This window comes from Clarias gariepinus, chromosome 7 (genome assembly GCF_024256425.1).
Source record: "Clarias gariepinus isolate MV-2021 ecotype Netherlands chromosome 7, CGAR_prim_01v2, whole genome shotgun sequence".
Classification (NCBI taxonomy): domain Eukaryota; kingdom Metazoa; phylum Chordata; class Actinopteri; order Siluriformes; family Clariidae; genus Clarias; species Clarias gariepinus.
Window position 1 is genome coordinate 14,043,131 of NC_071106.1, and position 15,016 is coordinate 14,058,146.

A 15,016-nucleotide genomic window follows, 5' to 3' on the forward strand; every position below is an offset into this window, starting at 1 on the left:
TGTTGACAAGGTTTTACACTTTTTAAACTGCACCACTTGTGTTTTATATGTCAACAAAACTCAAGGCAGGTTTGCTCTGAAATGTTTGTAGACAGCCAGAATTGTTGAAGGTCAGCAGAACATTTGCAAAATAGCTGAATGTACTGAATAGGGTATGCAAATCTGTACTTTATTATTATTATGATTTTGTGCATGTTCAGCTTCTAAACTAAAGCTTTGCAAAAAAAAAAAAGAGAGTGAGAGAGGGTGAAAGGAGCAGCATGTGTGAAAGAAAAAAGGACAATATGGAGAAGGGATTACAGTCAGGGCAGTACTGCTAGAGGGTGGAGGGGAAAGGATGCTTTCGAAGGGGGAGGTGTACGGTTCTGGAAGTAAAGCTCGAGGTGGGACTGATGGTGTGAAAAAAGGTCTGTTGCCAGACATAATAAAATCAAGCATGAATAAGAAGCCGGTGGCCAGAACGGTTTTAAATGACGACCGGGTTAAAGGGGGGCTTAAAGGAGAGTGATGGGGAAAATTTGGCCTCCTGCAGATCTAAAGCATGCTCAACGAGAAAGGCAGAGGGTCAGATGGTGTAATAGACTGCCAGCTGCTCCCTTCCTCCCTTCATCGCTCTGTCACTTTCTGTCCCACTGAGAACCTCGAAGCAGTTGGACAAAGACATGGCCATCCTTTTCTCTCCGTCTGACACTTTCATTTTTAATCCTTTCTGCTGAAACCATCCAGGCTCCTTTAAAACTCTCAACTTGTTCACGTTTTTTCTTTTTTTTTGTACATCTGTTTTCTGTTTTAAGGACCTGATGGTTATTCATTGTGACACATATGTGCTCATTAACCTTAGTACATGGTAATGAAGGAAGCTGTGGATGATTAATGGGTCAGTGTTTCACGGCTTTTGTTTGGCTGTTGATATTGTGCCGTGAATTCCAAATGTGTGATAGTGAAACTGCATTCATTCTAACTGAGGTGTTGTACGTATCATTTATAGGAAATATGAGTATCACAACAGGCAAAGTGAAAGTTAATGAATCCTAAACATGTTCAACTTTATCAACTTAATTAGTTTTTATACTATTAAGCAATATTTTGAAGCTGAACTGTTATGCAAAATTTACTTTTTAGTCGTTCTTAGACATTCAGACAGGTCTCCAGTGTACATGTACAAAAGATAAACGTCCCATTTCCATTTTCGGATTGGTCACGTCTTAAACAAGCCAGTTAGATTTTTCCCTCCAATGTGACATCATATTGGGGAAAACCTCCTTTGACTTGTTGCTCGGCTCTAGAGTGCTCGGGCGGGTACTACACAGCAGGAGCTCATTTCAATAGACAATAAAATGATGTGTATATAGTGACACAAAGAAGTTTGAGATATGATCAAATGTGTTATCTGAGGGTTATTTCAGGACTATATTTCACTTTGCTAGACTTCTGAAATCTGTGTAAACTTTGTTAAAGAAATGGTAATATATAGGACCTTTCAAACATCACATATGTGGAGTGGTCTGGGAAAAATAAGTCACAGTCAATGAATTTTACCGTAGTTAGGTTTCTTTTTTCATATATTTATACTATTAAAATTTACGAGATATCTTTTTTTTTTTACAAAACAAAACAGAAATTTTTCACATAATGAATATTATTTTTACACTTTAATCTTTTTCGAAGGTCGTAATAGATAAGAAACCCTTTTTTAGAAATGCTGTAAATAATCAGTCGGCCTAACCACTAAATGCCACAGTTTGATCGAGTTGGCAGACAGCTGTGTGACATACTGTATGTACCATGGCAACTATATATCTGTGATGGACCTGCGCTACCCATTAAAATAAAAGCTTTTAATGCAATTCTTTCACTTTCAGCTGTTGCAGGTAAGTCGAATTAAGTTTAGTAATTTACTTGCGCCTGATGCATCCAAAAGAGAAACTTCATTCAGTTCGTTATGGCAAGAGATTTTCCAGGCCAGCACACATTTACTCAGTGACATGTAAATAACACAAACCGGGATTTTAAACCCCTCTTACCCGTTTCACCATTTGACTCATTAAGCTTGAGCTTCTGCTTCTGAGACTGTGGTTTTACATTCTGACTTTCAGACCTTACATTCTCTAATTCAAATAGTCAGAATCAGATTCCTGTAACACCAAGATGTCTTGTATTGATCACGCACAGGCAAGCAAAGTCGCTCATAAACAAGAACGTTACACCATTAAAATACAAAAATAAATAAAAAAAACACAAGCCAACCTGTTCATCTTGTCTTTGTGCAAATTCCGGTGTTGGTGCTGGAGGACAAATTTATTTGATTTGCATTTAAACATGCACAACACAAGATCTTCCACAGAACCAACAGCAGATAGCAACGGTGAGGATTCGTACAGATAAAGAGGTTTTGAACAACATAAAAGCAGGCTGGCACTGACCAACCAATACCTCCTCAAAACTTTCAAGCCTACTTACTTCATGACGATGTGGGCTATTTAGCAATGGTTTCCTTAGTGCAGAACGTCACACCCCCATGTAGACTAACCTGTGATCTTAAGGACTAAATGTCTATAATTACTAAAGACAGGGTTTCACAGACTGGAGGCGACACTGTTTGTATAGACGTCTGGGATACAGCCAGTTCCAGCACAAAGATTTAGGGCAGGGGTTATTTGTTAATAGTATCAGGAGTAGTACTAGTAGTTGTAGTATCTTTTTTTTTTTTAATGTTACTGTTACCTGATATTAGCCTTGAGAAGATCTTGTTCTGTATTATTGCTAAAATGTTTTTAGATCAAACGGATGAGATAAGTTCCATGGTTATTACTTGTTCATGCACACAAGTTTTAATTTCCCAACTGCTTTTAAATGCAAATGCTTCACTATGACCCGAAGAGACCATTTACCGAGTAAATAAACTAAACAGATTGAAATAATTACCTCTGGATACAATAAACATCCTCTATCCTGCAAACCATGCAGAGGAAGCGGTCCAGCCTTAAGGCGTAGAGCTTGCATGTTTCATTTGTCCTTAAGAATAAATCAGGGACGTGAGCTGTTTGTATTTTTGATGCCCACGTCAAAAATGCAAACGGTATGCATTGTTTTCACACTTTTTACAGTCCATTCCAGGGTAAGAAAAATAATTTCGTAATTTCATATCATCACATGTTCCAGCTCTGATATCATCTGTGATAGTTCCTGCCAGTGTTTCTCATATTGAGTAGGTCCAGGAAGATTGAATAAATAGATTTTGGTGTCCGGTTGTGCCCTCTAGTGGGTGTAGTGTGCATGAGTACACCCATGTTTACTCATTAAACAATAATCATAGAATGTGCTGTACAGTATGTTCAGCTCATTTGTTGTATAACTGAGAAACACGAGACTAGGAAACGTTTTCTCTTTCAAAATGAATAATCGCAGGATTTAAACTCTTACACAAAACAAGAAGTATTAGAAACAACTCTAATCCAGTAGATCAGTTCAAAAATTTCTCAGTGCTGTGACGATATCTTACATAATGGTCAGTGACGATGATGAGGCCTGAGCTTCTCTTCAATCACAGGATGCAACTTCACTGATGTGCACACCGTCATGTTTTCCTACCTCCATCCCAACACCCTTGATCCTAGCTCATTAATTATTTGGCATAGCTCTGACTCAACCTCCTGGATTTTTTGGTTCTTCTGAGAAAAGTACCCGAGTTTATCAGGAGCTAGGAAACATTTAAACTGTGCGACGCAGTCCTGGGTCTCGTTTCGAACACACATATTCATCTCATTTAGCAAATGCACCACAGACAGTAGTCCAATTATAGATCTGTTTATATAATACAAAGGTACCAGATGTACAATGTGCTCAGGGTCCGTTTTTTTAAATTATTATTTTCTCCTTGATTTGTAAGTTACTTCCTTAAGATGTTGGATTGGGATGTTAGGATTCTATTCCACTATTTGTACGCCAGGGAAAATATATTTCATATAATTATGCACTGCCAAATAAAATAAGAAAAATGAAAAATGACTTGCAGACGTATGAAAAGTGAGGCTTTCATTAATCAAATTCTGACCAGTTTTCTACCGTCCTGCCAAGAGGTTCTCCTAAATGATCCTGTGGACATGTACTCCAATTTTGCTAACTATTTTATGTATTCTTATGCTGGAGGGATTTTTATAAGATCACAGGACAAGTCTTGTTAATATATGTTGCCTATATGCTGTATTTTAAAGCAAGATAAGTTATAGTACAAGTTAAAGTCATAAATTAGACGAACTAGAACAAAATTAATTGCAGCATAGTTTTACTAAGATCTATAAATTAGTAAAGTTTGAAAAGGTTTTATTTGTGCTACCAGGTTGGGCATCATATCACATTTCACTTGGTCAAGTTAATAAATTAGGGTGAGTGTGATTTTAATAAATAGCATCGTGATTTAATAAGTTAAAGTAAAAGTCTCATCCATATAGAGATTTACAACTACTTAATAATAAACCCCAGATAAATAGCAAGCTAACAGGGTTGAAATCTGTGCAACTTGGCAACCTCTGTGTTGCCACTCCTACAGGATCAGAGATTCTCAGCCGGGGTTGGGTTGATAATAAAACACTAATCAGTAGAATGCTTCGCTCCAGTGTAACATCAAGTGCGGAGCTCTGCGTATCGCTTTGCTTGTTATCTCAACTCTGCTCAGTCTGCTCCGGATTACTCTGCACTTCTGCTTTACATTAACACACACATACACCATGGACACCGTTTTCAGGTACTCCGAGTTCCCGCTCTTCCCAGGTGAGATTTCTTAAAGGGTTTCATATTTTTTAATAGAACTGTTAGAAGCTATTGTAGTTGGGAAACATACTGCTCCTAAAGATCATCGGCATCTTCTTTCATTCTTTCTAAACTTCCTTTGTAGAAGTGTTATCATGCATTCTCAGAAATAAAGATAACACCTTTAACGCCTTTTTTTTTTTTTGGTGGTATCTTAGGGCATACCTTTTCACGGAAATGATACCATTTGTTTCTGATTCTGTTTTGGAACAAATGATAAATTATATGACGACTAAATGTATTATCGATGTGCCAGCCAATTGAACGTGATGGATTATCCAGTTTCCTCCTCAGCTTGTTTGTATTTAAGGCAATAATTTTCCTAGGGGAATTCTGGAGTTTCCCTGTCACTAAGCTTCTTTCAGTGCTTTGACAGTGCTGTAATAGCATAGAAAAAAAGCATCAATAGCCTATACTTATTATTTAATATATACTTCTATGCATGTTGTTTTAATAGACTATTCTTTTCAGCCTTGCTGGGATTAGTGTAGATGGGCTGTGTTTTTCTCAGCTCCTCAAAAATGCCGTCCATATATTAAAGATTACTGCTTCAGTTCTCCCTCTAAAGTTGTTCCAACTTGTCTGAATCTCCCCTAAAAGAGTGTGTAACCACTCCAGCTGAAATACCACTCAGATAATGCTTTTTTAAATACCTCAAACTCCCATTATTTTACTTGTCCTCAGAATGGGTTGTTTGAGACTCCAGCAATTGAGCTGTTGTTAAGCTGAGCATCAAGTCAGAGGAGGGTATCTTTTATGAGGTCACATGGAGGGGGGGTCATGTGTTTTGTATTGGCCTTGACCAATACAAAAAATGTGACAAAAAGCAGTGATATATAATATATAAATATATAAAAATATATGTTACATTTTTTTTTACTACACTTTGTTGTTTAAACTCTCGCACTCATCTGAATGTCTTAAAATTACTAATAGCCTTTAAGCATGTATTGTCAGTTAGGAAAAATGATCGAAACCTGTTAAAGTAATGTTTCTTTCAGATCTCTGTTTTTTTGTTGTACAGTAATTTATTTTGTACTTTAAGTTCCTGTACAGGTACATTTTGTTGTCAAAAGTTAAAATAATCTAAACACATGCACAGAGGAACACCAGCATCTCTTAAGGTTCAGTTATGTGCTTAGATGTTGTTAATCTAGAAACAATACACAGGACATATCCATGAGCGTTCTGCTGTCACAAGTGTTCACAAAATTGAGGGTGGTGCTTAGGCTTTACTGAGAATCAGAGACTTATTTCTCATTTGTCTTTCGTTTAGTTCTGGACCAGTCGGAGTTGCCAACAAGATTGTTGCCTCGTGTGCGGACCATCATGGCAGAGCCAGACTACATGGATGGAGACTGTGATGAGCTCATTCAGCCCAAGAAACTCGTCAATCCAGTAAAGACATCGAGGAACCATCAAGATCTTCACCGAGAACTCCTTATGAATCAGAAGAGGTGAAGCTCTTAGCAGTCTATCAGTCTAACAGTCATCACAGTTTTTTTTTCTTTCCTTAATGTTTGACATTAGGGTTAATTCTTTGTGGAGTGTATCTACCCTGTTCAGTTTTTAGTCTTATACTTTTTCTTTCCGTTATCTACAGATACATACCTCTTTTATCTTATCATTATCATCATGGTGTTGTCAGGCAAATCACATGATCTGTTATTATGATCTATAGGCTCTGTTTTATGATCTTGACTGAAACTTTATTGAAATGAGTCACACCCTGCAGAGCATCCTTGAGAAACTAACACATGACCGAGCGTGTTATGGGAAAATAATCAAAACTGGATTGGAGTGGTGAGGGCCAACACAATTTGTTTATTTATTTATTTTATTATTGTTTTTTTTTCCAAAAGTGTTTTATTTAAATTTTACTTAAAGTTGACACATGACAACTTGGTTCCTATTACATCAGGTACATTATAGCTGTAAATAGCTATAAGCAGCTATGGACAGTTATAAGCAGCTATGAACAGTATGATCTTGAAATGGCTATAAAACAGCTGTAAGCACCTTATTATTATAGCTGTAAACATCTGCAAATAGCTATAAGCAGCTATAAAACAGTTGTACATGTCCACAATCGGTTATAAACATCTATAAGCAGCTGACAAGAGCTACAGTATATACAGCGATAAGAAGCTATAAACAGTTATAAACATCTTGAAATAGCCTTAAGAAGCTATAAACAACTAGAAGCTGCTTTAAACATCTAAGAATGGTCAGTTATAATTAGCAACTATAATCAGTTATAAACAGCTAAAAATATCTATAATTAAGCTTAGTACAAGCAGCTGTAAATAACTACAAATGGTTATAAGCAGCTAAAAACTGCAATACACATCTGTTAGCAGCTAACAACAGCTAAAACAGGTATAAGCAGATATATATACAGATATATACCGCTATAACAAGCGTCATTCCCTTACCAGTCTTTTTTTCCTGACTTGACACATGAGAAAGAAGGCAAAAAAGCAGTTTGTTGTTATACAAAGAGTCTGTAAAGTGGCAAAGATTTTTCCAATGCTTGAGAACTTCCTGATGTCCACCAATTACTGATGGTGTAGATTTATTTGCATAAGCGATATATATATCGCAAATATTTTTTACAAACACCTCATGGTGTTATATGTTTTTCTTTGTTAAATCATTGTTTTTAATTCGGTCCTTTACTGTTCTTTAGTGGTAACTTACTATAAGATATTATATAGTATAGTAACTTTTATAGGAAACCACACGTATTTATTATCTTTTTTTTCTATGTAATGTGAATATATTCATATCATTGTAAACCACAAAAAGACAGAATTAAAAAAACAACGGTTTAACAAAGAAAAACTTGTATAAAGATATAGAGTTTTTATAAAAGTGACCAAATGTATTAGAGCGGGTGTCTCAATGTTAACCTGTGAACCATTCCTGAGCTAATGTAGTAAATTAATTAACAGTCCGGTTTTAGAAATAATGATGAAAGAGAACTCCTGAGGCTTCGGCTTTTCTGTGGTTTAATATGTCTCTGGACGGGGGGAAAAAACTACCTGAAATTGTTAGAGGTAAAACATTTTCCTGGCAGGTCGTTTTGTACCATTCTGTCTGTCTCAAAGCAGACAGGAATGAGGGGAAAAATGCAAGGAACAAGCCAGGAATGTCTGTCTCAGTCTCACTTTCTTTGGCTTGGTGGATATTTGCTTAAAACTTTATAAGCATACACACCTCTAAGCATGTAATACCGCTACATTTTGTAGCTGTCAGGGTGTACCATTGAAGGTAACGCTGCAGCAAATAACCCAAGTTACCAGGAATAAAATGTCTCTGAATTTATGCTGCTTTTCACTCAGGGGTGGTTGAGTATTGTTATTATACAAGTCTTAACCTTTTAACCCTCACTGCTGCTGGTTAGTAGAAATGTAGATTTTTAGTCTCATGGTTCGACTAGTGTGTTTATATACGCAGGTTGAAAGGGTAGCATATTTACACTCAGATCCAGCAGTGATGCGTGACGTTCGTAGGGATGATTAGAGATGAACAGTTACATAAGCAGGAGCACAGCATCATCCCTCACATCACTCTCCTTTTCATGCCCTCCTTCTCCCTTTTTCCACCTCTCACTCTCTCCTACGCTCTCACCTCCATCATTCATCTTCATCACTCAGAAGTGTGCGTAAGCGCATTAAAGATTAAAGTGGTTTCCGAATGGTTTCGGCAGGCAGAACAGAGAGTGACGGAGGCAGACTACAGTGTCACGAATTACGTAACTGGCTCGGTGTGAGCTGGAGGAGTGTATATAATAAAGTGGTCATACTCTCTTATATCATGATGGATTTTAATTAATTTCTCAAGTGTGTATAGTAAGAAGAAATCAGGACTCTTTCCGAGAGGACATTTTAGTCTCATGAATTTGCAGCCAGCTAAACTCCAAAAGTGATTTAACTTCTCTTATATTTCTGTCAGGGTGGCATGCTTGTGTGCTTGTATGTATGTATGTATGTATGTTTGTATGTATGTATGTATGTACGTATGTAGTGACTGGAAGTCAGGATTTGGTGTGATTGTTATTGACCCGTTCTTCAACACATTCTACATTTCTTTTCACGCAGAATATGCAAAAACGTGATTAAATACTAAATAACTGTATTTTTCGAACTTTTAAAAAAATAAATTGTTAACACCTTTGCCACTGTGTGCGCGCATGTAATGTCACCCTAAAAACATACGCTACAGTATATTGCCAAAAGTATTCACTCCTATGCCTTTACATGCATATGGACTTAAGTAACATCCCATTCTTAATCCATAGGGTTTAATATGATGTTGGCCCAACCTTCGCAGCTGTAACAGCTTCACCTCTTCTGGGAAGACTTTTCACAAGATTTAGGAGTGTGTTTATGGGAATTTTTTAGCATTCTTCCAGAAGTGCATTTGTAAGGAGAGACACTGAGGTTGGACGAGAAGGCCTGGCTTGCAGTCTCTGCTCTTCCACAAAGCAAGGTCCATAAAGACATCGAGCAGTTTGGTGTGGAAGAACTTGCCTGGCCTGTGCAGAGTCCTGACCTCAGCCCCCATAAAAATGGGATGAATTTGGGAAGCGGAGACTGGAGGCCAGGCCTTCCCCTAATAGTTGAATCTGTTATAGCTTCAAAGGTGGGCCAATATTTTATTAAATGCTGTGGATTTAGATATTGAATGTTGCTCAAGTTCATATGCATGTAAAGACAGGCGAGCAAATACTTTTGCCAATATTGTGTGTTTTCGTGTGTAGTCACATGATGCTCCGCTGCCCAGCCTGTACAGTAACGTAGAAGCAACATCTATGGAGGAGAACTCTTTTATTCGATAAGATTATCCCAGCTTTAATAGTTTAAAATTTTTTATTTACAATAAAAACCTTGTCAGTAAACGATAGGAGCAGAACAATCATTTGGTAATCATAATGGAGAGAAAATGTTCAATTAATTGCGGTATTGACTTGAGATCATATCGCCCAGCACTAATACAGATTATACTTGGGTACTGGAGTGGGGTTTGGGGGCCATCCATCCATCCATCCATCTATCTATCTATCCGTCTATCTATTCATCTATAAATCCATCCATACATCCATCTATCTATCTATCCGTCTATCCATCTATTTATAAATCCATCTATCCATCCTAGGTGCCTATTTTTATTTTTTTTTAAAGTACTACAATTTAATTTTATCAACATCCTGATTCAATATAACTTTTTTTTATTTAGGATTTTGTTACAATGCTAAACAAACATGGCAAACAATTTGCTGAGAATGCTGTGCTGTGTGAATAGGTCAGTGTTTCCCCCTGCAGGATTAAAGAGAAACAGCAATGTATTACCACATCGAATGCAAACATTTTTAAATTTTAATTAATTAAAAAAAATCGATTTTGGAGTTTTATTTATATATATATATATATATATATATATATATATATATATATATATACACTATTCTTGACCATGGAAAAAGACAGATACTCAGAACTAAGCATCTACACTCCTGCTTTCCTTGCCTTGGAGCTGGATTATTTGCTACATTTGTGGAGAATATTATTAGGATTTATTTAAACCCACTTTGCCGGCATGTGTTATATAAACATGCATTCCTTAGTAAAAGGCAAATTACATAGGCATTTTGTGGTTTAAGAGTTGAACAACTAGTTGAATTTGGATTTTTCTTTTTAGTTTACATGCTTAATAGTTTACATGCTTAATAATTGGAGGACACTAGACATTACAGAGATGCAACAGTATATAAAATAAAAAAATGGGAAAGATGTATATGTGTCTTACACAGGACTTAAGTTTATGCCCTTATATGGATATCTCTAATTGTTTGCCCTGAATTCTATTACCCTAACAGTTTTTTTTGTCCTAACTGTGATCTATTGATTGGTATCACTGATAAAATAATGTAGGCCATGCTAGATGTCCCAGAAATAAACGGCACCACATAATAGGTTTGGCAGTATAATATTTTATTAGAGGGAGCAAAGGTCTTTATGGATGTTAACGAGAAACTTTAATCAGTAACCAAAGAAAGGCGTGTGTAGCTTCACGTTGGCTTCATGCTATATTATGATGTGCGTTGCCCTCATAATCCTCATGTAAACGGAGCTGCTTTGCAAAATGTTTCACAAAACGCATAGTTTTGTTTTGTTATATACACTTTTTCTATCCATTGTAGTTGTTTGTGGTTTTAGAGTACTGAAACATTACATACTGTACATTCAGTCTAAAGATAACTTTGGATGAAAAAGGCAGAATGTGACTGTTTGTTCCATTGAAGTTTGCAGTGTGTGTCAAGGGTGCAGCACATCTTATTTCAGTCATACTTTACTGTTCTCTTGCCTGTTTTTCTTTCTGTCTTTCCAGATGTTGTGGATTTGCTTAAGTCAGACTATTATTGAGTACATTATCTTAGATGTCTTGCCAACCCAGAGCAAATTTCATACCCCTGTTCTAAGCCAGAGATGAGGATTTAACCCCAGTTTCGCCTGAAATGTTCATTTAGATTTTCACAGTTTGCCCACTAACATGTTCTTCCTGTTCACACGGACGGCCTCACACATGTGCACACGCACACGCACACACACACGCGCACACACACACACACACACACACACACACACACACACGCACACCCTTCCTCTGAGGCATTTGCAGCTCTGCCACCACTTCTTTCTCATGCAGTCTCAAGGCAACAAAACACATGCTGGAAACATTTTTCAGTATACATGAGCTAACATGATCCATCATCTGCTAAATATGCACAGCCACAGATAGCTGTGGGCATCATTAAGATTTTAAATTTAGGGAGGTGAACACTTTTGTAAAGCTATTTAGATTTCAAATTCTAATTATATTTGTCACATACACAACCATACACAGTATGCAGGGGGAGGCTTATATGACTGTCTGTGACTTGAAATAGAAAGATAGACTAGAATAGAAAGATTTCACCACCATAATATATTATTGTAAAAATTTACGTTGGAATATACCAATTGACAAAAGTTACATAAATAAATAAAATGAAAATAGAAATGCATACAAATATATAAATTACACATGATTTACATAATTTGCAAAATGTACTATAATTGTAAACTATGAGGTATAAAAGTATCGAAGGTTAAAAATATGGTGTGTGTGTTTGTGTGTTTGTGCATGACGGCAGCGGTATGATTTACTGTGACACTGGTTCCGTTTTAGATCCCATTGTATGGTGTATACATGTAAAGCAGGCAGACCTTACTGTATATAAGATCATGACCTCATACAGTACAGTATTATGCAACTTTCCCTGATCTGGGGACAGGGCTTACCATACATTTTGGCACATTCAATTTATTTGTAAAGCAGCTTTACACAATCAAAAGAATTATTTAAGTTTGTATGAGATGTAAAGGTGTATGAATCAAAATAACATGGTAGGCACTAATGAGCAAGCCGAGGATGACGGCAACAGTGGCAAGGGAAAAACTCCCTGAGATGGCTGTAGGAAGAAACCTTGAGAGGAACCAGACTCAACAATTTGAATAAAATAAAAATTGAATTTGAACAGGGAACCCATCCTCATTCGGGAGAAAATGGATAGCAGGAATTGATCTGCATCATACTGTGTGAGACTGGAAGTTAAGTATAACAAGAGATGTGTTTAAGTTAATATGGATTTCAGTTCGTTATTGAAGGCTCAGGTAGACAAGATAAACATGGCACATTCAATTTATTTCTGTCTAATGTACCAAACTGACACATGCTTAACAACTGTGTCAGTCATGGCTTGATGCTGGTCGTTTGGTCTAATTTTCTTTCTGTCTTAAACATGATTGTACTCACCATCACTTTGCTACAATGGATATTTAAAAACTTATCTGACATGGACCAACAATATTCTGCATAAATATGGTTATGCTTTCCTGGAAGAGTGTGTTGTTTTTTTTTTTTTTTTTTATAAAGGTTTTTTTTTTATTGTGTTTGTGTGTCATAGGGGTCTGGCTCCACAGAACAAGCCTGAGCTGCAGAAGGTGATGGAGAAGAGGAAGAGAGATCAAGTGCTAAAGGCTCAACTGGCAGAGCAAGAAGCTCATAAAAAGCACAGTGACCTGGAGATCGAGCTCATGAAGAGACAGCAGAAACTTGAACAGGTACACATGAAGGATGTAATGTAAGCTTTATTTGGATTGAACAGATGGGTAAATTAATCCAAAACCAATTGTGAGGTGCACTATTGATTTCTGTAGAAAGTTTGTCAGAAAGCGAGATCTAATTCATACTAGATCACAACTAAACTACCCACATGTCATTAAAACAGCCCTGTGCATATCCCTATATTTCTAGTTGTGATCAATTATCATAAAACAAACAATAAAACTTTCTAATTCATGCCACTGCCAATTTGCCTCCAAATACACCTATGAATGCATTCCTACATCCTTGATATGTATACTGGAGTTTGCATGGTACTCCTGTTTCCACCCACAGTCCAATAACATGCAGATTAGGTTAATTGGCGTTCCCAAAGTGCCGTTTTCAGGGTGTACCCCGCCTCGTGCCCAAAGTCTCCTGGGACGTTTCCCATTCCCACATGACCCTGTATAAGATAAAAGATGAATGAGTATGTGTGTATGTATATGGACTGAAATTCCATTCTGTCTGTTTGCAGTTGGAGTTGGAGCAGCAGAAAATGGAAGAGGAGCAGGAGAACACACCAGAATTTGTCAAAATGAAAGGCGCTCTTAGAAGAACCAAGCAGGAGGTAGAGGAGCACGAGCGAACCACTTAGACACAATGGAATAGATTTGGGTCCATGGCACATGATGACATGGCAGCTGGACTGGACTGCAGTTTGTGTGGGGGGGTTTCCTGGTGTTCCTGCTCCCTGTGTTCCTGTGAAATTAGTTACCACGTTTGGTTCCTATTGCCTGCTTGCAGACGCGACCAGTATTCACTTAACCTCGTTACGCTGAACACCTGAAACAAATGAAGAGGTTAAAAGAAAAACACACACTTGAGACATGACGAAGCAGCCTCGTCTTCACTGGCTGATGGTGTTTGGTGAACTTGCACGGCAAGATGGAACAGAATCTACAGAGTCTTTCCATTTGTTACTCTTCTTCTTCTTCTTCTTTTTTTTGGAAAAACAAAACCACTCAAATAATAATAATAATTATTATTTTTTTGTCTCCACATGTTTAAAATGGGACACTGGATGGACTCTTGTAAGCCAAAATAATGCGATTTGTTACCATTTGGTTCTACCCTGAAATGAAAAGAGGATCTCAGGAGGACTTTCTGGTTGATGATCAAAACATAAATAATAAAAAATCACATAATTTCACTTTTGAATTCTTGTCAGTACAATGTTCCAAGATTTGTTGTGTGATGTACAGAGCTTGCTTTTTTGCCGTTTTATTATTTCTCATTTTTGTGCACTCATCTCTTTTAAGCAATATTAGATCTAGGTTGATGTGTTTCAGGGTTGTTGTTTTTTTGTTTTTGTTTTTTTTTTTTTGCTTTTTTTTTTTTTTTTACATTCAATGTTTGTTCAGTATCTACTAGAGTGCTGTGTTAAAGCACTCTATATATTTTTCCACAACTTGATAGCAGTTATTGAGTGCGAGAAGCTCTAGAAACAGTGCATTTGATTGTTTGTTAGTTCAGTATTGAAAACTCTTTGATTTGTGTAGTTTTGAGCCAATAATGAACCGGTAATGCTGTCTTTAAATTGTAAACCCTCTTTTAATAAATATTATTTTGTCATGGTATTTTGTTATTTCGTTCCTTTCTCATGGGAGTGACATGCATATGTGAACACTTTTTTTATTTTATAACTTTAGATATGTGATTAATAGCAGATATTATATTAATCACATATACATTACTGCACAATGAAATTCTTTAGTTTTCGCATATCACAGCTCCTTGTTAGTAAGCTGGGGTCAGCCATTATACGGCACCGCTGGAGCAGACAGGTTTTTTTTTTTTTTCGATTTTCTCCCTAATTTAGTCATATCCAATTCCCAAATTGTCAGGAGGGCCCAAGATTCTCATGCGGTTTCCCAAACCATGTGACACCAGCCGACCGCATCTTTTCAAACTGCTCGCTCATGCACCGTTGGAGGCGGCGTTACACACTCAGAGGACAGCGCTATCCGCTCCTTCCACTTGCGTGAGCTCACAGACG

The 15,016-nt window shown here is 37.0% G+C and overlaps 1 protein-coding gene across 3 annotated transcripts in view; it reads left to right on the forward strand.

Moving 5' to 3' along the window:
• fam107b (family with sequence similarity 107 member B) overlaps nucleotides 1–14,597 on the forward strand; it is a 29,176-nt gene extending 14,579 nt beyond the window's left edge. For 2 of the 3 annotated variants that reach the window (XM_053500842.1, XM_053500843.1), the window contains exons 2-4: nucleotides 6,086–6,266; nucleotides 12,821–12,977; nucleotides 13,496–14,597. In XM_053500842.1, coding sequence (XP_053356817.1) covers nucleotides 6,139–6,266; nucleotides 12,821–12,977; nucleotides 13,496–13,615 — 405 coding nt within the window. In that variant the 5' untranslated portion in view covers nucleotides 6,086–6,138 and the 3' untranslated portion in view covers nucleotides 13,616–14,597. Of the gene's footprint in view, nucleotides 1–4,626; nucleotides 4,771–6,085; nucleotides 6,267–12,820; nucleotides 12,978–13,495 lie in introns of those variants that run through there. The other variant, XM_053500841.1, reaches the window with a different exon arrangement.
• Nucleotides 14,598–15,016: the final 419 nt, after the last annotated feature.